This window comes from Serinus canaria, chromosome 1 (assembly GCF_022539315.1).
Source record: "Serinus canaria isolate serCan28SL12 chromosome 1, serCan2020, whole genome shotgun sequence".
Taxonomy (NCBI): Eukaryota; Metazoa; Chordata; class Aves; order Passeriformes; family Fringillidae; genus Serinus; species Serinus canaria.
This window is the reverse complement of record NC_066313.1, coordinates 85173901-85201619: the sequence shown is the minus strand read 5'-3', so window position 1 is coordinate 85201619 and position 27719 is coordinate 85173901. Positions and strand designations below refer to the sequence as shown.

Below are 27719 nucleotides of genomic sequence, written 5' to 3'. Positions count from 1 at the left end.
AGCAAAATGTTTCTGTCAAGTTAGTTCCCTGCCCCAGCAAAACCTCAGGTGTCAGATCTGACCTTTGGATAGCCACAGTTTGAATTTTAAGAGCTCAGCAGAAAAGGCAGTCTCTCATAAAAATATAACCAGAAAATTGATCTTATCTCTCTATATCACTAGCACTTTTTCTATGAATTCATATGCTAAAGGCTGGAAAGACACAATTTAAAAGTAGTCATAAGTAGAACAGCAACCCCCTGGCTGACAAACCAATGAAGAAAACATATCTGTAAAGCAATTGCTACATTATATAATCTTAAAAAAAAATAGGTGGGAGACACTGAAGTCATTGATTTAGTCTTCTTATTAAAAATATTCTACCTATTTCTTCTGGTTTGATCATTTGAGTCGAACAATGTCTGGAAAGAAGGAGTTAACTTCTACTGACTGAAATTCTGGGTAATTAATGACAAGGATGAAGAACCCAGAAGTTTAGGTCAAAATGTGAAGTCCAACAGGAAGCAGTATCATTTACATCAAGACAAAATAAATATTTATGTTCAAAAGACTAGGACAATAGAATAGTGATGACAAAAGTAGAACCTAAGCTTGCAAAATATTTCAAGGTGATTTTCACTAAGTCCCTTCCGATGGTCCATTAAATCTTGAAAAGACAAATAAATTTACTGTAATAAACAATGGAAATACCAGATCTTGAAACAACAAAAATCTAGTTTGAATTACTGAAATCATGGCAAAATGTCAAATTTATAGAAGGATAAAAAGGAACTGTGGAGTTTCTTGAGGCAACATAATGGACAATGACAGCAAATGTTGTTGACAAGAAGAAACAGGCAGTGATAGACAAAAGCAGACAATGCTGAATTTTGATGAGTCTAAAATTCAGACAAGATTATTCCTTCCAATACTTGCCATTTATAAATTAATCTATCAATAAATGACACACGGGAAAAAATAGACAAAAAAGAATGCTTGCCAGCAATGGCAGCAAACTTTGATGGAATAGCTCCATCCTCGTATTGCTTTCATATTTCTAGCCATATAAATATGACAGCAGCTGTGCTGCTTCAGATCATCTAACTCAGTACTTCTTCTGAGGTAAGGACTATTAAGAAAAACAAGGAGTAAAATCATATCCAACACACACTGTAACCCTACCTCAGTACTGCCCTAGCCTTCAAAGGCTCTCACCACCAGGAGTGTCCTGAGCCTGTTAATGATTTGTCTATTTATACCCATTCAAAGCCTGGTCTCTGCAGGGACCTATGTGGACTTCCTATGTGTGCAGTGTCCTCTGTCAGTGGAGCTTCAAATGTGAGAGCCAGCCCAGCAACTTGGGGCAGCTGTTGAGATGCCAGTCTGATTTTCAGGAACTCCTTTCACCACGGATGGAGGCAGGATTCCTGTCTGGGTTAGCTGGGCCTGACTCTGCAGAGCATTTCTCATGCTTTCCTCCAGTGTTTGTTGTTCTTCTGTTTTTCCCATCAGCCCTTGGAAGTAAACTGTGTCCTTTGGCTGTGAGACAGCTCTTGGCCAGAGGAATCAGTCAGCTGGAGCTATTGCAGCTGGCACATCTCCCTCCACCCCTTACATACCCCTAGCTGGAGGAACGTGGGGACTCACAGCATCTGTAACTAAAGTTCATCACACAGCAAAAGCCCTGGATTCCTCACTTAGGGATTTATGGTCACCTGCAGGTCAGTATATCCTCCACTCCTTATATACAGGTGCATCTCTTCACTGTAGGTCAAAAATAACTCCTACTAGAGCTCACCTCAAAAGGCCCACCTCTGTACTTCCAGCTGGAAAACACTGTGCTGACACCAAACCAGGAGCTTTTAGTGGAAGAAAAAAATCCATTCTGCATCTAAGGCAAGGGAATTTCTGCTGTACTGGGGCTTGTAAAGGAACATGGTGATCCAGGAGGTGGCCCCACTCAGGAAATCTAAAGATCATCAGGCCATTTGAATTATCTTCAAAGAAAAAAGCCAAGAGCAATGAATTTGTCCATATTCAGTACATTTGTGGTTAGAGAGGGGTAGGTGCAAAGATAAAATGGCATTTTCCTGCTTCACGTGTCCCACAAGTAGCTCCAAATGCAACATATGAACATGATCAGAAATTATGTACAGTGCTGCTGTCTTGGTTCTTCCTCACCTCCTCCCTTCTTCACCAGGCCAGGCCACAAAGACATCATAATGCTGCCAAATCCAGGTCAAATTTTTGCAAAGCATTACAAGAATTTTGAGTTTTTTCCAATTAGTGCCTTGCTCAGTTGAGATGGTATTTAGCTACCAAAGAAGTCATATGGCTATTTTTTAAAATGACATGTTTTCTTTTGCAAAATGCATACTTTGACTTAACTCCCATTATGATGCAGCCAAGAATTCTGATTTCATTTCCTATGGAAGACCACCTCATACTGTCCACCTACTCAAGAAATTGAAATAGCCACCATCCTGTATTATTCACATCCTTGAGAGAAATGTCTCAAGTGCTCTAGGCCAATCCCAGCTAGGAGCTGTTGTAATTTACAAGTGCAAACATATGAGTAAGGTGGTTGTTTTTTTGAGAGACACAGCTGTGTGACGCTGAGTATGAGGCCAGCTAGAAGCCATCTTTTTTGGTGGGTTTCAAGGAAGAGAGATAAAATGAAGAACAGAAACAAATGCATGGCCTGACTCGCAGATTCCTGAAGCCTCACCAAACCCACTAAGCCCTTCTCTTCCATAACTCTCAGCCTATCCAAAGATATCAGTGACTGCTCACAGCCTCACATAGCTGGGACAGAAAAATTCAGTCATGGCAGCCCTGCATTTTTGAGGGTGCATGTGCACATTTTTGAGATATCATGTGCACACAAGGAGCATGGCTGGGGCTGCTCTGGGTCCCTTCAGTCATCAGGGGACCCTCACGTATCTTAATGCTACAGAGCTTTAAGAATGACTGAGTGCTCACTACAAAGCCCACTGCTACTGAGAGCCATTGAATTATGAACCACACTGCCCCAACCTTCTTGACTGAATTGCTTTAATCACTTTTCACAGTCTCATCTTCACCATTAGTTCTAGAACTCAGAATCACATTGCCTGAGCCATAACCATGGCAGGATTTTTTATTTGGCTGCACTTATTATTGATATCAATATAAACAACAACAATAAAAATATTTTAACAGACAAAGGTCCTAGATAGACTTTGAAACCTCCTGATCACTTTAGTTTTGCAAATTCTCTTCAATTTACAAACCATGTGGCTATAGATTAATAATTAGGGGGTTAAAAACAAAAAGCACTACATATCATTAGGAAAAAGAATTTGCTAGCCCCTTGGGATCTGAGCGCACCATCCAAGGTAAGGATTGGGAACTGAGGATTGGTCATTTCAGGCAGCCGGTGCTTTCTGCTCCCGGGAATGCTTTGATGTTCCATTTCAGATGATCTTCATGATGCACTGACTGCTCCTCTCTGATGGCAACCTTGAGGCAATTCTTCTTCATGGACTCCAGGGGCCTACTGTCCATTTGCTGTCTGGTTTCCAAAAAACAATTCAGCATCCAAGACTCCAAGATTTTCTCACCATGTAACTATTGGATCCATTTATTCCCAGCTCAGGGGACTAGATCATTAAATTAGGCACAAATTCCTCATCTATCACTATGTCAAGTAAATTCTAGGACTCTCAGTTGCCTGGGTAGCACATAGCCAGTAATCCTCCAGCCATTCAGCACAGCAGATCTGCTGAATGCAGATGCCAGATGAAGTGGTTTCCAATCATAGTCTTCTTCTTGGAATAACCAAGGCAAGAGTTGCTCGATTAGATCTAATTGACATATGCTAGAGGCTGATTAAGAAACACAGCTCTACAGAGCTCTACTACTCCCCATATCCCAGTCAGCTCTGAGGCTCTGGATTAACAATTGTACAGACTCAAAAGCCAAAACTCTCATTTTCCATTAAATTCCCTGCTAGTTCTTACAGAGGACAGAAAAAGCATTAAAAATAATAATTACTGTATAATTCATAACAGCAGTTGTCAAAGGATCTTTCTTTTTTTGCTCCCTCTTGGGTGAGCTTTTTTTCCTTTAATGCTGTGGTTTGGCATTATTAGCAGCAGAACTCCATTATGATCTCATGTAAACAGTGTGGCTTTTATTGGAAGGGGAGAGCTTCAGTCTCAGGCATCACTAGGTGGAGGCACTGCACAGCACAAGGCCGGTGTGGCTCATGGCTCTAGGGGTTTCAGGATCCCTGCAGCCAGCTTCTATGGATCACCAACTCCCACCCTGGAACACTCAATCTCTTCCCATCCCCAGCTGCCTGCTCTCTTGGATGTGGTCCTTTCCTTAATAATAAGCCAATTCATCTTCTAATTTAGGTACCCAACAAACTTTGTGGTCCAACCCTCCAAAAATGTCACACATGCCAAAGTTAGCAGCTTTTTAAAAGTGACAGCAGACGGTGCTGGCACATCTTTGGCTCATTTAAATGCATTTGTGTATCAAGCCATTCATATCTAGGATGAGGAAACATATTTTTATGAAAAACTTGGCTTTTCTTTTAAAAGTCAGCATGTGGTCTATTCTCTTCAGTCTCTGAGGAGAATTAAGTCCCATTTACTTTAAAAATACAGGAATCAGAGCCAGATATCAAGCAGAACCAGATGTCACGACCCAGAAGAGAGCACACACAGATGGAAGGGGGACATATGGCACACAAGTTTTTTCCCACTGTGAGTGTCCCTGTCCAGACAGCTCTTTAGCTTTTTCCCTGTTTGTTCCTGGAGGCAATATGTAGGGGAGTTAACTGCCAAGGTTTCTTTTCTGTTTTAAAGGGACAGATGAATGATATTTTTTGTAACTCCCAAATACTCTGCTTATTCACCATTTCAGGATTTATAAACTTTACCTCTCAGTAGGGTCTTTAAACAGAATCATGGAATATTCTGAGTTGGAAGAGACCCACAAGCATCATCAAGTCCAACTCTAAAGTGAATGGCCCATATGGGGGTAAAACATGCAACCTTGGCTTTATTAGAGCCATACTCTGACCAGCTGAGCTGATCTCAGGGTCCGAAAGATGCATTTGTCCTGCCATTTCTGCTATGTTCCACTTGAAACTATGTAGTTGTTTCACACCTTACCCAGAAAGTACAGCTCTAGTTGATATAGTCTTGATAGAGGGTGCTTCCCTTGGAGCAAGAGGTCAGAAAAGAGTAGATACCTTGAATTTCTTTCCAAACCCAATGATTGTCCAAGTCCCCCAATTCCACAGCACAGAAGAAATAGTAAAATTATGCATATTTGTAAAGAAAAAAAAAATCCAGCAGACAAACAAACAAACAGTGTGTTCAAAGAGAGAAAAAAAATGCCTTCTTAAGGACTGTTCCCTTTACATCTTCCAGGGGACATTAGATAAACAGAGAAAGAAAGTGCAAAAGAACAACTCTTGAGGAGAAATGAAGCAGCACTGGGGTGTGTTACCACAGACAGTGCAGGAAAATGAAACACTCCACTGATGCATATAGCCAGTGAGATAAGGGAAAGAGAGAACATGGATTTTAACAATTGCCAGCAGAAATAAAGCCCATCAGGGAAAGTATTTAATCAAAAAGAAAGAAAAAAAACAGTGAGACAGCATTCAAAATTTCCCTCTGACTACAGCCACTTCTATGCTCAAGAAAAAAAATCAAACTAGGGCAAAGAACAAATGAGAGGCTGACAGCAGAAATGAACCAGAAATATTTACACAGCTAAGTCACTTGATCTGGAGCAGCAATTCAAAATTAACTTTTTCGAGCAAAAAATTCACCTTAATGACTTGGTGACCTTTCTACTTTTCTTCAGGATGAGTAACCCCCGATAAACACTGCCACGCAGGGCTCTAACTCCAGCTGCAATGCTCAGCGTCCAGGTGCTCTCTCAGAGTCACACAAGCTGTACATTTTAACTGTGCCCCTTGATCCCAACAGACATCAGACTCCCTCTTTTCAATCAATTTTAACATGGGAAGCAATCTTAGACTGGGCTGAGGAAGCAAATGTTTTTATTACTACTATTTTCTAGCTCCCTTTTAGTGACTGATGTTCAGTTTGTCTCAACAAACGCCTTGAGTACTGGTTAATATTATCCTAAATTAAAAGAGAATAAACATGCACAACAAGTGGTGTTCTTTGCCTTTACTCTTGAGGATAATGAGTGTAAAGATGAGAGGAGGAAATGTTATTGCTCCTGTGTTCATGAGTTGTAGCATCTCTGACTAAACCTGAGACCTGGAAATATCCAGAAGGAAAGCTGCTAGCCATTGATTTTATTTACCTGTATTCCAAAGCTCTACAACATTGCTCTACAACTTCCTTGGTACTTCCAACATCACAGTATGGCTGGAAAGTTGTAATGAAATTAGCAAATTCAAACAAGTTCATCCCAAGGCAAGGAAAGGACAGTGCAATCTGGAATACCAAATAAATAGTCTGGAGCAAGCCAACAGAATAAATAAGTAGCTACGGTTGAAAAGCTAAAAATGGTGCAGAGAATGCTTTCAATGTATCTTACACCACATACCATTTAGACTTTGCTCTCTGTCAGCATAAACAATAAATATATCTACTATAAAGTGATGAACAAATACTCTTCCATTGATTACACTGTGTTTGCCTTCTCCTTCTGAATCTGCCAAGTTTTCAGTGGCAAATCTCTTGCCAACTAATCATTTGTGGACTTGTTGGGATTTTAATTTTTTTTTTTTTTTTTTTTTTTTTTTTTTTTTTTTTTTTTTTGTAATAAAGAGCATCCAGCACATCTGTCTCTATGGGACTTCTTTTATTATACCACAAAAAAAAAATGCATTTTCCAATGTGACTTGCAAAAAACATTTTCCAAGGAGAGAAAATAGAGAGAAAATTCAGCTTCAAAATTAAACCCCCTGATAAAAGGATAAGCCCTCTCATGTTGTGCTACATTGAAGTAGCTTGCTAACAATCAACCATGATAACCAAAACCTATCTCCCACTCTCACTTTTATACAAGGACACAAAATAATCATACTAAATGTTGTTTGAAAGAAAGTATCAGGTAAATCAATGCTGATTCACAATCATCCTTCTTCACTTAGGAGTTATTAGGAGTCTCATTTAGTAGAGAAATGGGAAAATTATCATCTTGAATAATGTGACAAACCTCTGAAAAGAACTAGAAAAAAAGCAGCACATTGAAGAAAAAAAAATACCAAACTAATTTACTTTTATGTAGTACTGCAAGTCCTAGTCATTAGTTTGTTTGATTTTTTTTTTCAAAGCACATGAAATAAGGAAGCTGAAAAAAATCTACCACAGTTTCAACACCATTTCCTTATTATTTTTCTCCTTCTACATGGATAATAAGCAGGTTCTGTTTTTAAACACAAATTCTAAAAAGGAAGGAAGGAAACTATAATGGTTATCTGAATTCTCTAAGACCCTAAATTTACTTTTTAAAGGTTCCAGCCTAACTATTATGCATTTCCAAAGAACATGGATTCAACATCTACCAGGACAACAGTGCCTGATCTGATGGATCTACCCTGTTGCTAGTTTTCCTGGTGACACCTCAGAACAAGTCAGTGAAGGCTGTGGAAAATTACACAGTTGTGAACCCCACAGCCAGGAGAATGAGACACTGCTCCTAAGGAGTATTTACTACACTTTATAAAGAAAAAATGTACCATGAAATGCTATTGGAAATCTTTCCCTTTGATTATATATTTCCACTCTTAGATTTTGCTTTCTCTCCCATCAATACAGCCCAATGAATATATTCTAGATACACATACCTCTGAGAACCAACTGGAAGTAATTCCATGACAGATGTTATCCTGGCAATAAACACTATGTTAGAACCTACATAACTTCAGAAAATAATGTTTAAAAAGCAAGCAAAATTCATATTTGCATTTAGATGATCTTCAAAACTAGAGCCTGAAAACTCCTGCTGCTTCAGACCACCTTGAAAAGGAAGCAGCATGTCATTTTCTCACAGTGATGCACACCAAAAGTGGACTGGGATCCAGAAGTACCAAGCTACTCTCAAGCAGTTTGATGTACCCACATGTCTCTAACTTTTTCTTTCACAAGTAGATGAGTTACCATTTCTTGCTGTTAGAATTGGGTCATGTTTCAGAACCGGCCACTTTCCACTCTCCAGGATACCCAGCCCAAGCACAGCTCTTTGATGGGCTCTCAGTGAATTTCTGTGCATGCAGTTAGCACAGCTGAGACGCAGCATGAGAACATCTGGTTTCCAGAGTAGCAGCACAGTCTAGAAAGCTTCACGTTCTCAAGAAGTATGAACTATTTTCAGTTTCCCAGGCATTACAAGAGACTAAGTTTCAAAAGTAAACATACACCAGATATCACAGAATTGTTCAACACTCTAAAAATCCACAGATTTCATTCACTTCCATTTGCTGAACACATTTAGCACCAACTCTTCAGCAGAGTGTTGTTCTTCAACATTTAGTGTTGTGATGAGTTTTGAATATATCTGTTATGTCATATATTTCCCCAACCCTTTCAAGAAGCAAGGGTAAGGTCTGTTGCTCAGGAGACAAAGCTTGCACAGAGCAGATTCTTGAAGCAATAAGGAAATCAGGCAATCGTGGAGAGGCAACAAGAATTGGAACAGAATGACTAGGAGAATGCTGATGATAGAAATGGACTTTTAATTTTATCAACTGCAGTTCTGATTTTTTTAAAATGGACTTCACAGCTGTTTCTTCATACAACATTTATGTGGACCACGGCTACTTAATAGCCTATCATTATCACCCTGTTTACTTGTAATATTTGATGGAGACTAAGACAACAAATTGTGGCACTGTCCAAAACCCAGAAGTAACAGAAATAAAGTTGCACAGAGTTTTTCTTTTAGGGTGTAATTTATGAAAGAGATGAGCAGTTTCTACTCCTCAAAGAAAACATCTACTTTGTAGTATAAAGAATATGCAAGAAACATCCCAATTCAGAATTATCTTTCTAATATTATTTTAAAAAGTGCTTCTTAACTTTCCTTTGCTGCAGAACTGTTTGACATGAGGGGCAACAAATGCACTTCAGAATGAGTTCCCTTTTGCCTGGATGGCATTTGATAGCGCACATTTTTCCAGAATCTTGTGTTTGCTGAACAAGATTTCTCTGAGAAGTCCCCTTTCCATTGAATAGCTCCATGTTTTTGCTTAATGTATCTGATTGATTCTGGCATGCTGGTGTAGTCCTGTATTTCACCCATTTCTATAAGAATCACTTGGATCCCATCACGGATGAGAGCATTATACATAGCTAGTTGTTGCTCAGAGGTGTCTTCCAACAGGCAGCACCTAGATGTTTCTGATCCCAAAATAATCATCAGTCTTCTGCTTTGCTTAAGGGTTTCATCAGCCACACTGACCACAGCTGTAAGTGATGAAGGAACAATCAAAGTCTGCATAGAAACTTTACAACTGGTGTAAAAAAATTCTTTATTTTAAAATTGCAAACATGTGAAGCTGTGGCTAGCTCAGAGGAGTGGTTGCTTTAAGATCTTCACACTGACAGTCATGATTCATGATGCATGACATAACTTCTAAAAAAATAGTTTTCTTCAGCCCTCAGGAGAATTTATCATTCAAAAAAATTCAACATTATTATTAATGCCATTAAGTTCTCATTTGTTCTTCACTAAGAAAGCACTAAGACCCTCTTAACATCAGAACAGAATTTTCAGTCAGACAAAAAAAAGGAAAAAGAAAAAATTTTCATTTGGCAAATTATCAAAAAAAAAACTAAATAAATACATCTTTCTTTTCCAAAAAAATGTGGGTTTTAACTGCGTAGATAAAATTATAACCTGAGAACAATGTTTCAAAAGTCAACCTGTTAACTCTGCTAATTAAAGCATACCTTCTCCTGGTAAATCATCCCTTCCCAATATGAAAAGGTTATATCCACATTGTTTTTCTAAAACATCTGGGAGTATCCTACGAACAAAGGTTTCCACACAACATATACTTCTGTCTTCACTGCTTTTTGCGTACAGGACATATGCATCGTAGATTTTCCCATCTAAAACAAACACAAACATTTCTATTTAAAAACTAAAACTCAGAAAAATGCCTTTATTTTAATTTTGGACTGTTTAGAAAGAGCAATGTGTGGCTGATTTCACCCATCTGACAGAATCACCTCACAGAAGTAAAATGTTCTATGAATCAAAATAAAGATGACCAGCCAGAGCATCTGACTTCCTTTCCCATGCTGGGGAAGAAGGAGTCACCGAATGAGCTGGGTGCAGGACCTGCAGGAAGGAGCTCCCAGTCCTAGAGGTGCCAGGACACTGAGGAAGTACCCTCTCACTGGATTTTCTTCACCACTTCTCCTGAAGGAAACTTAACAGCAGTTATCTCCACTTCTGACTATCCACAAGAGAAGGTGGAAAAATGGTAATTCTTTCTTGTTATAATCCTGGGAGGGCTTTTCTCAGGTAGAAGAAAAGGCCAGAAGGCTTCTGAGGGTTTGCAAAGCAAGCTGGACTGAAAGAACCAAGCCAAAATCAGATCTAACTCAACAAGTTAAAAACTTTTTTTTTTTTTTTTTAATTATAATTAGAACTGTGTTACAGTATTCTAGTAAAACTGAATTTTTGACCAGGAGTTGAAATTACTTTCCTGTGAAAACATTTAGCACAGACATGAGTAAACATTAACTATCTTAATGTACATAATCCTTTCACTTTCAAGCCATGGGGAACTTCAGACAGTCTGATTCTGAGAACTGACATGAAATAGATCTATGATGTGGAGCTTATTTCAAATTTTTCACATCTGTCCAATATATTTGCCTACAGGGCAATAAACTAAAACACATTAGAAGAATCCCAGAACGCAGAGCTAGCAGCAAATTTTCTCCTTGATATATCAACACCATAACTGACAGGACTTAGAAGGAAAGTGAGGGTAACAGAGAGAAATTGCAAAATAGAAAAAAAAAAAGACCAGTAAAATTAATAAAATTAATCTCTGACAAATGAGTCTGATTTTCAAAATAAATATTTAAGGCACGTCTTTAAACATCCAGTTTACAGGATGTAGCTCTGCTGACACCTACTGTTCATCATCAGAGTGACCATAAATCTACATGTAAAAAAACTACAGAAAAGCAAAAACAACATGCTCATTTTGGAATAACCCACAGTTCTTTTGGCCTATCTCACTATTATTGCCTTCAATATTACACAGTTTTTATTACTTTAAGCATAATTATATATGTTACCCACATGACTGAAAAAATCCTGCACAAAATGTCTTTGTGCATATCTGAACTTCCTTATGGAAGTTCTTAGTGCATTGTACTGAATAATCCCATTATTTCTCAGAAGTAAAGGCAAGAGAAAAAAATCCATGGGCTAATTACACTTACATACCTGGTCACACTCACATACCTTCCTTACTTGTAAGGGCACAGACAGAAGTACGGTACCAAAGTACCAAATCAATCTTGAAAATCTTGTAGATTATTAAAGTAATAAATGTTAAAATTAACAAAGAGACAAGCCCTCCAGTCAGCCATCTTTGTATGTCAGGAACTGCACAAAAATATAAGAAACTTGTTTTAAATGTTGAATTTGTCGAAATCCCATCTTCACATAAAGTCAATACAAATTTGAATATCACATTTTTCATTCCTATTTACCTTGGTTTTTAAATAATGATAAATACAAGTGATTTTTTCCCTATGCACAGACACATGCATACTGCAAACTGTAATACATCTGTTTTCTTTCAACATGATACATGAGAATTTGGTATCAAAACAACTTCTGGGGAAATACAGATAATCACAGGCCTCAAAATAATAGTATTTTTTACCTCTGTGTTTTAAAATAATATAGGATGCAACTTGCCCAAAGGCATTTGAAGCTTGACAAACAAAAGGCTGTTCATAGTCTTCACTGCTTACTTCTGAAATTATTAGCTTCACAGAATGCATAGGGCGCCCGTCGTGAGAAGTTCCTCCCCTGTCCAAAAGGTGACAAATTGAACCATAAAACCACAGCCCATTCAGGAATGGCTTCATCTCTAACATCTGCAGCACAAGAGTGGTTATTTCCTTCTGCAAATGTCAACCACACTTCCCAACAGATGAACAATTACATCATGTGAAAGAAACCCAAACAGACAGGCCTCTCCTCGCACTGACATTTAGCAAATGCATTGGAAAGCATCAAGACATCAAGACGTTATCTTATCTGCAGCTGTGTTTCCCCAAAGGAAATTAGGGTTTCTACGGTTGGAAGTTCAAAAATATGCCTTACACACCTAAATAAACTCTTGTTATAGGCTTGCCAATCCCTGTCAGAGTAGATGGACAGATATTTCACAATAGGATTTGACATTCAGGCAATGAGTGAACCAACATTACTAATGCAAGTGACCAAAGATAACCATGTAAGTCTTAGGAAGTACAAAAAATAACATTGCTTTTGCAATATCAATTCAGTGACCGTGTGTCTCTGCTTTATGGCCCAATTGTTTATGGCACTACATTTCTTTATGACAGTATAAGATATTACTTTTGCATAGTGTTTTCTCTTGGTGAGCACCCAAATAAGTCAGCATTCTGTTTCTCCCTTTGTTTTAAGATGAAAACTTATTTCTTGCAACTATATTCTTATTTTGCAGACATCATTCTCTTTTCTTCACTGTTTTTTTAGTCCTAGATTGTACTCCAGAATTTACAAAAATTATCACATTTTTTTATGTACAGTGCCACCATAAGGGCTGACAAAAACACCTGAAATTTTTAGCTTAAAACCTGTAATGTCTAAGAAAATTTCAGATCACCTCTTGCTCCAATTTGAGTTGTTTTTTCCAGTCAGGTGTAATTTATCTTCTAATTCCATTTGACCTGCTCTTCACCATCACTTTATCTCCCACTTGCCCTTCACATGCTTTACTTAGTCCAAGTCCTCTCAAAATCCAGCTCATCACTGGAAATCTGTCTCCCTTTTCTACTCTAACCCCTTAGCTTCAGTACAAATGCCCTCAATAAAGTCTTCCATTATCTCTTCAGTTTATCTCAGTTAAATTTCTCTACCCTAATGTCTTTAAACCGAGAAATCATGATTTTTTTCTGTATAGCACAGATTTGTCCTCTTGCAACCTTTCAGGAAGTCAGATGTGGAACACAGAAGAAAGAGGCAGCCTGAAGATCATGCACCTGAACATGCCTGATTCGACCAAAAGAGGTCTCTGCCAGGCCAGATCTTGCTCAAAAGATTGCAATTATGTTAACAAAACACCTTTGCAATTATGTTAACAAAACACCTTTTCCCAACACTGGAAATTCAGACTGATTTTTTACAATGATCAAGAAATGCACAATCACATGTGAAGCTCACGTGCCCAGTATGTTTAAAGTTTCTATTTCAAAGCAGGAAGTCAGTTGGAGAGGGCAAGCATTAGAGTTTTTAAGAAGAATGCTGTTTAAAGCAAAGGAAAAATGCTGCTAAATATTTTAATGTCAATGGGGGGAAAGTTCCACTCCAATTCATATATCTTCTAATCTGAAAAGATACTTACTCATAGAGACTTGCAAAAATTCTGCTCATGTGAAACACATCAATATACACACCATTGCCTGTCCAGTACACCTCATACCCATCAGCACCTGTGGTGTTGCAATCCACAGTAACCTGTGAGCCTGTAAAATTGTGTTACAAAGGAAAGAGTTAATTTCCATGGCCTAATTAAAGTCTATACAATCCTGTTCACAGATTCACACATGCACAGCAGCTAAGGATGATACTAAACCCTTTCAAAAAAGTTACTCTAACAGAGGGTCGATATTCCCAGTGATCTGTGAGTCCAGAAAGAGAATGGTAGGATGGAAGAAGCTGAATCCAGGAAGGAGATGCTTCTCCTTGGGGCATCACTTTGCCTGCAGATTTGAGATGGACCCGTTCTTAGAATCACTTCCAGAGTGATGGAAAACAACAGATGTGACAGATAATCACTTCAGTTCCTACAATTTTCCTTGCAGCCAAGAAATTTCTTTAGGACTTTGCAAGCAACATGCCTCATTTTTTTCCTGCTCACCCCTCATTCCTCCTTTGGGAGATCGACAGAGAGAAACTGATCACTGAAGTAGCTTTTTCATAAAATAAAAACAAGAGAAAACAGAGTAAGACACTCCTTGAGAATACATTTGAACTAGGATACAAATTCATATTTTCTCAAGAGAAAACTACTTACCAAGTTCCACTTCAATGGAGTTGTTTCTTGGGTAAGTTATTTCTGGAGGCTTTTTTGGTGGGGTCACTAAGCAAAAGAAAGAAAGCACTTTTCAGAAAACCGAGGGCAGTGGCAGTCTGTTTTATGCTCTATAATGAAAGTACAACCTAAAAACAGCCCTCATGCTAAAGACAAGGTTGTCAGCCATTTTATAACAAAATATCACTCAATACCAAAAGGACCATATCTCAGGGAGTCATTGCAGCACATTTAGGTGAAAAACAGTAGTCCTAAGCATGTCCATCCTCAAATTAGGTCTTTCCACTTTAGCTATGACTACAAACACAGTGAAATTATTTACTTACCTTCTACAACCAGACTGACGTCTCGTGAAATGTTATATTGTTTGCCATTGTAGGTATATGCTGTTTCACAGGTATAGTTTCCTCTGTCATGTACAGTTACATTGAAAATTATAAGGTCACTGTTTGAAAGGACAAACCTTTCTCCTTCCAGCAGCTGGCAGTCCTAAAAATGTGTAGAGAACTCTGTTAATTCACATCTCTGTATATTTCTATGGTTTGTCTCTCTTTGATACAATCTGAAGTTCCAATGGACCACAGCATAAGGATGGCTATGCAGAGGCTGAGGAAGAGTGAGGGCAGCAGAATATAAAGAAATGCATGCTTCACTTCAGCTGAGATTTTAATCTAAAGAAACCCCAGTTCATTCCCTTTGGAAAACAACTTTTTATATTAGAGAAATAAGAAATTAAAATGTGAGTTGTTAGTATTTGCAAAAGTATTTATCAATGAAGCATCACCCAATAATTAGACTTTATTTTTAAGGAGCCTCAATGCTACTGGTACCACACAGACTGCATGAGCCTGAGGCAGGAATCTGGCAGAAGCCACTACATTCTTGTAACAGAAAGAGCCTTTAAGAGAGCATGAACAACAAGAAATAGAATAATGGAATAGAACAGTATTGAGCACTTAATGAAAATGCCATGGTAAATCTGTTTCCACCCAAGGCTGTGTTTCCCTGGCACATGAACAGATGCAACCTGGTGGGTACGTGGGTCAGCATCACTCCCACACCTCAGCTGAAATCCTGCCCTGATAATCTAGAACACCTTTGAAAGACAGAAAGTCTTAATCCTCTTCCAATTTGTTTTAAAAGCATTTTTCCCAACTTAGAGTAAATCGTTAGTTCTTCTGTTCCAGTTCCCAAAGATCATTGATTTTTATTATAAATAATGGACAGCTATAAGACAGAAGAAAACACTATATTCTTACCTTATACCAATGAACAGGATGAATATTCTTCTCTTTCCTGAAATAATCCAAGTGGGGACAAACGACCTTTGCTGAAGATGATGTGAATATCACCTCCTCTACAGCAAATTTTTCATTTAAGCAGAAACCATCAATCCTCTCAAAAACTGTTACTTTTGTACACATTTTTTTGCAGCTTGTCAAAGTCCTACATTTAATAGAACACAATTAAATTAACCTATTTAACACATTTTGCAGGTCAAAAATGTATGGCACTCTGCTTGAAGAAAGAGAAGAAAAAATGTTTACTGTTTCTTTAATAGATTTATTTTTGCCTACAAGGAAAAGAACCCAAGACTAGATTTAGTTTCCCCAGACTAAAGTTATTTTTGTAGATGCATTCTCTCTTCTTCATTAGTATTTATCTTACCCTCAAAATTTTTACTTGCTTTCTAAAAGTTACTCACTTTGCAACCCATTTCTGTAAAAATATAATTTTTTTTAACTTTCACCTTATGACACATTCATAATCTCCAGAATCTTCTAACATGGCAGGAAGAAACCAAATTAGATTCTTCTGCTGATGAACTCTAGACAGTTTGTCTCTAGGCACAGCTCTCTTGTTACCAACTTTATACCATGTTAAGTTGTAGTCTCCACTTTTCAAGCTCTTATCCAGTGAACATTTAATAGCAAGAGGCTGCCCTACAGGCACAAGGCTCTGCTTCAACATCACATCATAGGCTTCACATTCCTCTAAAAGAAAGAGATAAGCATTAAAGAAAAACTCAAACACTCTTCAAAAATATACTGAACTCGTTTCCTGATTATAAATTACAAATTTAATTGGAGTTTTAACTCCCTTCTCAAGTCTACTACTAAAAATACAATTTTAATCCCTTATTGTTACAACTGAGTACTACTCTGTAGTTTACAGATATAGTTATGCCACTAAAATGAAGTGCTGTTTTTTGAATGCAATCTTTTCACTCGGGAGAAAGCCTTTGTAGCAAGAGTTGTCATTTGCATGTTTTATTTCAGATGCAAATTACCAAAGTACTTGTGTTTCTGCCAGTCATGGGCATGTACACAAACACATGCATGCACAGAAATTTCACAGATAATGTCTTTCTTTTTTAACTTCATTTAACTATAATTAAAACAGACTATTCTTTTGATATTTAAATGTCCTAAGAGAACTCAAAAGTTAAAGATTGTGTTGTACAAATTAAATTTGTTATGGCAATTTCAACTGACCCTTTATTTTATGAGCATTTAGAGAGGAATCATTACAGTGACCAAAGAGCTCATTTTCTTTACTTCTGATATAAACTCATGCAGAAAAAAGCAAACCAAGAGTTTGGTTTGGGCTTTTTTTTTTTTTTTCTTCTTTTTTGCAATATGACAAAAAAGACACAAACTCTGGATACCATGGTCATGTTGCCAAGTCAGTAATACATTTATCAAAAATTCTTTGCTTTGTTATTTTATAAGAATTGCCACAGAGAGTCATGCACGTGTCTGTTTAGCCCAAAATCCCGTCTCTGATAACTATCAGTGGCAAATGTGCAGAACAGAGGAGGACACAAAAAATACAATACTATTCTGAGTTCAGTCCCTTTACATTCTGCATGCAAAACCATTCACTGGATTTTGTAAATTCTCTAAGTATCGTGCATTTCTTGTTATGAGAAGTGGTAAACTTCCTCTCATCTGCCTATTCTATGGTATTTACATTTTTATAGAGCTTCATCCCATCTTGCTTCTGTCTCTTTACTTCAGAGTCCTCCTTCATTTAGAGACTTCTCATATGGAAGCCATCCCATATCAGACAACACTGTCACTCATCTCTCCACCCCTTCTGATACCTTCTTTCTGAGGTGTAATGACCAGAACGGCATTGTTCAACTGGCACACATTCACTGTGGGGTTAAAGAGTAGCATAATGAGGCTTTCTGTTTTCTGCTCTGCTTTCCAAAAATTCTGGCTTTCTGGTCACCACTGCTGAAAGAGTTAATAATTCCAGAGAGCATCCAGAGATATCAAAGCAGCATTTTCCCAAGTGGCTATTAATTAACTTAATGCTCACATCACACACATACAACATACTTACTTCTGCTATACCATGCATGACCCCTTCACATCCACTTGATTTTACTGACTGACATTCTATCACTAAACTATTTGATATCTAGGCACTCTCTGTATAGCAAGGATCAGCTTTAACCACCAAAGAATAATTTTGTGTCATCCACAGTTCTCATCACCTCACCAGAGATCTTTTCCAAATCACTTATCCAAACACTGAATTACTCAGGTATAAGAGTTGAATGCCCCATAATAACTGTGGTGATTATGATATGCTGTGGCCACAGGAACTGAAAATGTTTTTCTGCCACTTAATGCTAATATTCTGCACCAGTGTAAGAGACACCAGCACATGCTAAGACCACTCAGCTGGAAAGCAGATCTGCAGAGAACATTGGGGTCCTTGGGGTCACTGCTGATCATGAGCCACCAATGCTCCCTCACGGCAAAAGAAGGCTAACAGTGTCCTGGGACATGCCAGATTTGAATTTACTGGAGAGAGTCCAGCACATAGCTACAAACATCAGTAAGGGAGTGGAGCACCTCTAACTTGAGTAGAGAATGAAAGAGCAGGAACAGGAACGAGAAGAGAGAAGAGAGAAGAGAGAAGAGAAGAGAAGAGGAAGAGAAGAGGAAGAGAAGAGAAGAGAAGAGAAGAGAAGGGGAAGAGAAGAGAAGAGGGAAGAGAAGAGAAGAGGGAAGAGAAGAGGGAAGAGAAGAGGGAAGAGAAGAGGGAAGAGAAGAGGGAAGAGAAGAGGGAAGAGAAGCGGAAGAGAAGAGGGAAGAGAAGAGTGGAAGAGAAGAGGGAAGAGAACGAGGGCAAGAGAAGAGGAAGAGAAGAGCGGAATGAGAATGAGAAGAGGGAAGAGAAGAGGGAAGAGAAGAGGGACGAGAAGAGGGAAGAGAAGAGGGAAGAGCAGCGGGAAGAGAAGAGGGAAGAGAAGAGGGAAGAGAAGAGGGAAGAGAAGAGGGAAGAGAAGAGGGAAGAGAAGAGGGACGAGAAGAGGGACGAGAAGCAGGGAAGAGAAGCGGGAAGAGAAGAGGTGCACAGAGAAGAGGGAAGAGACGAGGAAGAGAAGAGGGCAAGACGAAGAGGACAGAGAAGAGGGAAGAGAAGAGGCAGAGAAGAGGGAAGAGACGAGGGAAGAGACGAGGGAAGAGAAGAGGGAAGAGAAGAGATCTGAGGAGTGTGTGGGTGGATCTTATCACTGTGTGTAAATACCTGATGGGAGGGAATGAAGAACAAAGAGATAGACTTTTGCCAGCCTTGCTCACTGACAGGACAAGAGGCAATGAGCACAAATTGAAACATAGAACATTCTATCTGAACACTAAAAAAACCCTTTTTTTAATTGTAAGGGTGATGAAACAGTGGAACAAGATGCCCAATGAAGTTGTAGAGTTTCCATTTGCAGAGGTTTTCAAAATCTTGACCCTGTAAAGTTAGATGTCAAGAGCTCCTTTCCAACCTAAATGATTGTTATCAGTTAGAACATGAAATATCGCCTATTATGTGCTCTTGGCACAATTTAAAATAACTCATTGGCACGCATGTAAATTTCACTATTACAGCCACTTCCACAGAAAGTTAGTATTACTTGTGTGAAAAAAAGTTCCATTAAAAGTTCAGAACAGACTCCATAGCCACCAATAGACTTACTTGCAATAATTAAAGACAGAAATGCTGTTGCAATGTTACATGAAAACAGTGTTTTTGCTGTCATGTTTCCCTGCTGAAATGGAAGGAAAACTTTCAGTTAGTGGTTTCCAATATGAGCTTCCATAATTTAAAGTAAACATTTACATTACACAATTAATGTAAGAATTACACAGTTTAAAGAGGACACACGAAATACAGGAATTGTCTTTGACTTGTTTTGAGCCTGTTACCTGCTTGTTTTACCTGACAGCTCCTAATTATTACACCAGAAGAAAAAAAAAAAAAAAGAGTGAACATCTCCTATTTCATCTTGTCAATCACTTGCGTCTTTTTACATCTCTAGCACAAGAAAGCACTTCTTGCTCTCCTAAGCTACAGCCATAGATTCTCTAGCTCTCCCTTAGATGGAACCTGATTTCATAATTCTGACTTTTTTTTGCCACCCACTTCTGTACTGCATCCAGTTATGCTACAACCTGTCTGAGATGGGGAGGACAGGACATAACTTGCATACAGTCTTCAGAACATAAGTGCGCTAAGGATTTATGAACAAAGACAATTATTGATAATTTTTCTGGATTTTTTTTTCCTAATGATTTCTAACTGTATCTTTATTCTTTGAGTACTACTGAGTATTGATCTGATATTTCCATGGGCCTATAGTAAAATTTCAAGATCTCATCATTGGGTACAAAGAATCAGGCAAACTCAGTCAGCTGTTGAGCACATGATGCTGGGATTTTGGCCATACGTTTTCATTTTAAATTTTTCTTATATTCCTCTACAACAATCTTCTTCTGCTATTTTTACCCAGCCATTTACTACCGTGATGCCTTTGTGCCATTCTTTGCAATTAACACCTCCATGTTCTAGCCTGGAAAGCTTTTTATTGTTGGCAACTGAAACAGATTCCCTCCATCTAGATTATCAAAATACATGCTGGAGAGGTTTTTTGGACTCTAGTAGTGATGTTTCTTCACCTAAAATCTAGGCATTTATCTTTTACATGCTTACTTGTATGTTTGAGAATGATTGTCAGGACTCTTTAGTAGTCCTCTGATCCCTAACATGTTTGGAGAAGGATCCCTTAGCTGCATGCCTCTGGCAAGCTGCTCCTTATCTTGATCTGCTTTACTGTTTCTGTTTCTATGCAGCCTACCACAGTGTTTCACAGCACAGTGAGAGGACAAATGTGACTATTCCAACTGAAGTATGAGCAGGAGCACCCCATCCTGTCGTGACAAACATTTAGCTGATCAGCATTTTCTACAAGAGTCGAAAATGACACTTCCGGCTGCTGTGTCCTACTTCAGCAGCCTGACTCACAAGTGTGCCATGTGTTGAGTCATCCACACTGCTTCTTGCAGAGCCTGCTTCCCTCCTTCCCTTTCTCTTTCCTCCTCCCTCCTAGCAAATCTCCACTCAAATTACCAGGCAGGTTTTTTCTTGCCTAGCTCTAGGATGGGATGAGTTCCTGAAAGAATCCTGACACAAAACATTAAAATCTAAGGAGGTAGTGGTTATATGTGTTTGCAGAAAAGCTACAACTTTTTCTATTATTCATGAGGCACATAAACTCTTAAAATCTATAATTTTTAAAGAAGAGGAAAATATTATAACATATAATTTAAAGACATAACAGGATAGTACCTACTCCACTTATGAGTAGGTACTATCTTTATGACTTCTCTGAATCACTGCTTTTTCACAAACTCTGCTCTCTTACAACATTACCTTGCTCTTGCTGTAGTGGTCTGTCTCACAAGAGCTCTCTCAAAAAGTTTTCTGCCCCACCAGTAGATTTAGCAGAAGCAGGAGTAGCATTTTACCATATCCTGAAAGAAAGTCTTCCAAGATCCTGTTTTTCTGGAATTTCAATATTTTTTCTATTTAAATTTATAATTTGCCCTTTTGCCAAGATAGAAAACTTGCCAACATATATAGAGCCTTGTGCTAGACCATACACACTACTTTGAGGAGACTCCCTGGTCTCTCACTTATCCCGATAAAAAATTTCCATTTCTATGGAAGGTAGACACAATAGCAAAATTAGGCTTTTCTCTGTGCATGCATTCACAGAAATAAGGATGAAAATAACATACACACAATTGCAGAACCAGTTGGAAATGTTTGTCCTACCCCATTCTGCCACAATAAACAGCCAAATTTCTCCCTTTCCCCAGCCATTCTGTCCACATCTTGAGCACTCAATCGACCTGTGGAGCTTTATCTTTGCCCAGATTTTCCAAAAGGAAAAAAAAAAAAAATCAGGTATGCGAAGCCATGTCCATAAAGTTTCACCCTGGAAGGAAATATAGTTATCAATTGCAGTTCAAAAAAAATCATTACAACCACCCCCCCAAAAGACTCCATCAATCGTCTTCAATGATATGTGCTCCTGAATTATAATCACAGCATTGACAATGGCACATAGGCATAATTTTCATTAAAATTTCTCATTAAATTGGCATAACCACCTTTTAATCTGCTTTTCAGTCATTTCAAAGTTGATCTACTCAATTGAAAAAAGAAGTCTCCTCAAAACTTCGAAGGATCACAGGTTTCACTGATTTTGGCAAACTTGTAGCAGGCTTATTTTAATCTCTTATTCAAAAGCACAAACTGATTCAAACATGCAACAGCCCTCAGAACTGAGAGAATCAACCAAAAGTCAGAGTATCACACTATTTCTGGTATATAAGCCTAGGAACATTTTAAATCATAAAAAATAGATATGAATAATATATGTTCATATTACCTTAAATGCTCCTATTAACTGCAAGGTACACCATGCCTCTTCTAGAGAGATTAATTAAGTGTCTCACTTTTGATCATGCAAAAAACAATGATGACAGCAAACACATACATTCCTTCACTGGACATACCTAGTCAGCTTGGAAGAGTTGTGTTAGCCCCGTCAGGATGCACGACTATGGCAATAGCCGTGATTCTGTGAAACGCTGGCATCGCTCAGCAGGTACGGCAGGAAATCATTAACCAATACTCTTCATTCAAATTGCGACGTATTTCTGGAAGCATTCCTTTGGAAGGGGCTGTGGCTGCTGGGCGGTGCAGGGAGGCCGGCCCGGGCGCTGACCCGCCAGGCTCTGCGCCGAGGGGCAGCTGCGAAGAACAGGCTCGCTCGCTTTGGGTCAGGAACCGAGCCACGGTCCGGGCTGACCCTTTACAAGAGGTCTCACCCCTATTCCTAAAGTGTCCCACACCTCCAGTTTCCCCAGCAGACAATACGTGGCTCCGACTCACCTCCCAGCCCCAAAAGCGAGGCGTGGGACCATGGGCGCAGCAGCTCTATGGATGTGCTGTGCTGCTCGGATCAGCCCGGCCTGGCTGAGGCCGCCCGCTCTGGTACCGGAGCCACGGAGCGCAGCGCTCCCGGCCCCACCTGCCCGGCCCCGCCGCCGCCCCCGGCTCTCGGGGCCGGGAGAGACCCTGGGCCCCCCTTACACCGAGGGCTCGCTGCGGCCGGGCCAGAGCCCGGGGAGTCCCCTACCTGCTCCTCGGGAGCGGGGGAGCCCCGCTGACGCCTCCCAGAGAGCCCCGGCAGCCGAGGGACCGCGGCGCCGCTGCCCCGGCACGGGCGGCTCCTCCCAGCGACCCCTCACCTTCCCCGCCTGCCGCCCGCAAACCTGGCTGTCCCCAGGACGGTGGGGTGGCCCCGGGGCTGGGCAGGGCAGGGCCAAACCCCATCCCCTCCCTTCTCCGGCGAGGGTAAACGGTGCTGGTTAAACGCAAGCTCCGAAAACCACAGCGTTTGAGAACAACCCCAGCCCCTCGCTGCTGCGGGATGGGCTCAGCCTCCGCTGCAGGAAATCCTCCAAGTAAAGATTGCGAGAACTGAGGTGACTGTCATTTGTTTGTTTGTTTGTTTTCAAAGTACGAACAGGTGCAAACCTCCCTAGTTGAAGAGACCGTGTCACTGGAAGAGGAAGAGCCCTTCAAGACCCCGTGGAGGTTGTTGGCAGGAGCATATCGGGGACATCGGCTGATTTATTTGCTAATTCAGTAGGCTGTTTTGGCTGTTTGGTCTGACCTGCCCAGACTGTCACTGAGATAGTTGGAAGCTTGAACATACAGGTTAGTCTCATATAGTCCCTAAGTTTTTATCTACAAACTTAACAGCTACTAAGTAGTCCTGGTATTTTACAGAGATCATTTAAAACTTATGGCTGTTCTGGGAACAGTATGTTCTCTAGGCTCTGGTGATTCTTAGTTCTCTGTTTCACACCACAGCTAGAGCCAGAATTTTTTAAAGCAGAAGTTCGTCAAACTATTTTGTTAAACACGGAATCAAATGTGGGCAATTTTAACACTGCACTGCCACTTACTCGTTGACTAACTACTAAACTAGATATTAAGGTAGGGGAAAGCTCTTTCTTATGTTCTTCACAAAGCAGGCAACAATCATGGACTATAGAACTATCAGAGCAGATGTTCTCGTTACTGTTAAAAACACATCATAACATTTGCTAAGCAAATTACGAGTATTCTACAAAAACTGTGGAGAATAATCCAGACATGTCCTGTCCCACCCCTTTTCATACTGCTTCTGGTACTTCTTTCATTTCATGTTCTGGCACTATTATATTTACCAAATGGAAACAAACATGTTCAAACATCCTGCTCACTAGATGCAGATAAGTGTAGGTGAAAGTTTATGCCCTGCTGTGCCTGCATAAACTGTCTTCCATCAATCCAATGTATGTAGTGCTATCTGGAGGCACATTGCAACACTTTCAAAGCTATTGGGAGGTACACGGAAAATTAATTCATTCCTGACTTGGCAAACACAAAAGGATTTATACAGTCAGCTTGTTTCTCTTTGGTCACCACTTCTATACATATTTAATTTTAGAAATGTTTCTCATTAACTCTCAGTGCAAGATTATGCAAGATTTTTAGTTTTTGTATTATTTCACATGACCAAAAAACATCTGTGACTTATCAACAGTGCCTGACAGCAGTTAGTCTGAAATTATGTCTTTTCAAGCATGCCTTGTGTGGTCACCAGGTCCTCCACACCAACTGATTTGAACTGTAAAAATCAGGGCAATTGCAACTTGCCCTGATTTTTTTAGGACAAGTGCCAATGACAAGCAAATGTAGTTGTTAGGGGTATTTAAGGCAATTATAGAATCCAGTAATCTCATGTTTTACCTGCACCTGGTAAATCATCCCTTCTATATGAGAAGAGTCATACCATGTCTCTAAGACACCTACAAGTATATTTAGGGCAAAACAGTGGTTTATGGCAACCATATTTTTTGGGTTTGGCTGCCATATGAATTCATCATATATCTTTCTGATCTGAAACTGAGCAGGGCAAATAAAAACTTACCAGAGTTTTAAAGTACTTTAAAATATTATAAGTACTTTAAAGTTTTTTAAAGTACTTTATAATATTTTATACCATTTCTACTTTAAGCTTTGTTGCACAAGGTAACTTTGATGAAGACATAAGGATTATCATTGTATGTACAACTCTTTTAAAGCTACAAGAATAAAAATATCAAGAAATGTAATTGCAGGTAATTATTTACATAAGTTAAAGATATCTATTTACATAAGTGTACACCTAAAGCTGCATAAAACATGTAATATATTATTTCAGAACAGAAGAATCTTCTGTGGAGGAAGAAATATTCAAGAAGAGTATAATCTGCAGGGTATGCAAGTATTTTGATTTAAAGACATTAAGCTAGGACAGGTAAATTAGAAATTCAAATATAAAAGTAATGTTGCAATATTTGGTTGCATCACATTTTTCTGTTGTTTTAATATCCTTACTGCCTTCATTGTGGTAACCAGTTGTCATGGTGAGCAAAGAAAGTTGAGCTTCTTTGCAAAGCCAGAATTGCAGGGCTGACTGAGAAGCAACTTAGCAAAAGATGGCAGCAGATGCTTGAAAAGGGAAAAGCCAAGGTGTGGCAGTAGTTACTGCTAAGGAGGGAACTTGCCAGGGGATTAGCCATGGCCTTCATATCTATGTTTTCATTAGCCCTGGCAATACAAAAAAAAAAAAAAAAAAAAAAAAGAAATTTTCCTATGTAATTTACTTATAGCACAGTAGTTAGAAAAGAAATATGTGACCCTGCAGCTTGGCTCATACTGATTTTTACCTATTTACTCCTCCTGCACTCAGAAATTACGCCACTATTTTATTTTCTTTAATTTTAAACACAAAAATAACCATTTGTCATCCAGAATCACAGACTAAGGAGAATTGTGGTCAAGATACCTATGATTCACCAATACATTATATCTTCTAAATATTTTTTTTTTAAATTATAGGGAATGCTGCCTTAAATCCAGTGAACTGTTTCCAGTAGTTAGAGAAGTACCAAAGGCACCTGCAATGCACTGATGCAAGTCTTTATTATAGAGTCCAGTAAGAAAAGTGCTCAGAATCCATGGTATATTGGTAAAAATTGGGGTTATTGGAGATAATCTGAGAAGGTAAAAGGAGATGACAGCACAGATAATCTCATGGCTCATGCCTCAGCCAGACCTCTCATCAGCACTCAAATCCCATCTGTGGGGACATTTGCCAGCACTGAACGCTTTAGGGTTTTACAAGGTGTCCTCAGAAGTAGAAAACTCTGTTTATCATCTTCACTGGCATGAAAAAGGACGGAGTATGAAAACAGGCTGTTTCACTTCAAATTAAGCTCAGACAAAAGGTGGAGCCATCACCAGGTGCCAAGTGTGAGCTGCCTAAAGTTCCCCACACAGGTGAGCTGGCTCCACCTGTACCTGCAGCACGGGGTACATCCAGCACAGCCCAGGGCCTGCACCCACTTGCATCAGCTCTCGTGGATCAGTAATTTATGCACACCCACACATCCCTGACCACACTCTTCAGGTACTGGCTCACCTTCAGACAAAATGCTGTGCTCTGTCCTGTTAATATGTTCACAAATTCCAGGAGACTTCACTGAACTATGGTTATATTAGGGGAAATAACAAGCTTAGATCTCAGGAAAGTTTTAAGTTACTTTGGCTTGCCTAGGCTAAATTGAAGACAGATTACAACTTCTGCCTACAAACAATACCTCCAGGATATACCAATGAACAACTCCTTTGTTAGGACGAAGCATGGTAACTCACAGAGAGAACATAACTGGATACCTGAGATAGGAATGAGCTGGCCAATGGGCAGGGGCAGCCCCTTCCTATCCTGTGTTTCCCAAGCTCAGGCCTTCCAGGTGCTATATATACACATTGCACAGGTATCTACAGCCAATTTTTTGTTCACAGACAAGGAAAAAAAATGCATTTATAATCAAATACATGTGACACTCACTGTCATAAAATTGTACCGAGGAGGTATGAGATGGAGTCCTCTAAAAACTGGAAGGCAGCATTGGCCCTACAGTTTAAATGGTAAAAAGATTACACAGAAATTACCAAACAAAATTCTCCATGAAGTTGCCTCCCGCAAGTCTTCACAATTACTTAGCTAAAATGTTCTCAGCAAACTTAGGATTGCATACTGCACTTTATCTGTACAATTACACAAGCATAACCCCTTTCTGCAGGTAGAGGACAGGGTTTAATGCCATCTTGTAACAGTTAAAAATGCTGTTGCAAGGAGTCCAACCAACTCCTTGCTGTTGCAAGGAGTCCAACCAACTACCAACAAGAACTTTGAGCTAAATGAGAAACAGGAAAGAAGTACATAATGAAAGTATTGCATCAATCACCGCAACTTTCAAAAAAATGCAAAACAAAATGTAGGTCTCTAACTTCCTAAAACTGTTTCTTTAGGCAATTCAGAGACAGTCAAATCACCAACTTGTAGTGGGTTCTTTTATTATTTAAAACTAGTCAAGAAATTACTCCAGCATCTTTGTAAGAACTTCAGTGTAGGTCATTAAAACAAGTTTCTACCAGATGCCAGCATGAACTAAATTTCCTCTAACAGAAATCTTTTTGCATGTTCCCCATCAGACATGTCTCCTCTATGGCATTTCCCCCTTAAGCTCCACGGTAGTTACCAAGTTTAATTTCAATATGATTTCTTGGAAAAAGAAGTTCATTTTCCTCCTGAAGATGCAAATACAAAATGTAATCTGAGAAAAAAAGCACTAGCCTAAAAATATGTACCAAAACAAGTGGGACAGCACTAGCCTAGAAATTTCACTAGCAGATAGAAGAGTGACATTCTGTTTTGCTAATGAACAGGAAAAAAACAAAACACAACAAAACAAACCCAAACAGGTCTGCACATGAATTCTTATTATTTGTGTCTGGTATAGCTATTTTGAAAATATCATTCCATTTGTTATTTGTTTGGGCTGCTATGTTTGAATATAGCATTGAACAAAAAGATCCCTAGGAAATCTAACAAAATTATTATGGACATGGGAAGAAAAGGAGGAACTATTGTTGTAACTAGAAACACCTGAACAATATTATTTTATATTAAGATACA

General features: G+C 39.1%; 1 protein-coding gene across 6 annotated transcripts; it reads right to left on the bottom strand.

The window, feature by feature from the left end:
- Window positions 1–6730: 6730 nt before the first annotated feature.
- LOC103812646 (interleukin-1 receptor type 1-like) lies at window positions 6731–22916 on the bottom strand. Of its 6 annotated transcripts, XM_018908911.3 has the most exons (14): window positions 22779–22916; window positions 22153–22390; window positions 21407–21569; window positions 19268–19340; window positions 17388–17441; window positions 16032–16275; window positions 15541–15727; window positions 14608–14770; window positions 14264–14329; window positions 13592–13712; window positions 11879–12027; window positions 11452–11595; window positions 9915–10076; window positions 6731–9428 (listed from the first exon to the last, which is right to left on the bottom strand). In XM_018908911.3, the coding sequence occupies exons 3-14, from the start codon at window positions 21452–21454 to the stop codon at window positions 9037–9039; spliced, it is 1803 nt and encodes a 600-aa protein (XP_018764456.2). In that variant the 5' UTR covers window positions 21455–21569; window positions 22153–22390; window positions 22779–22916; the 3' UTR covers window positions 6731–9036. The 6 variants fall into 6 exon arrangements, with proteins under 6 accessions (XP_018764456.2, XP_018764459.2, XP_050833753.1 ...); XM_018908914.3 differs by lacking the exon at window positions 17388–17441 and having other exon boundaries at window positions 22779–22915; XM_050977796.1 differs by lacking the exons at window positions 22153–22390; window positions 22779–22916 and having other exon boundaries at window positions 21002–21569.
- Between the last annotated feature and the right edge of the window lie 4803 nt (window positions 22917–27719).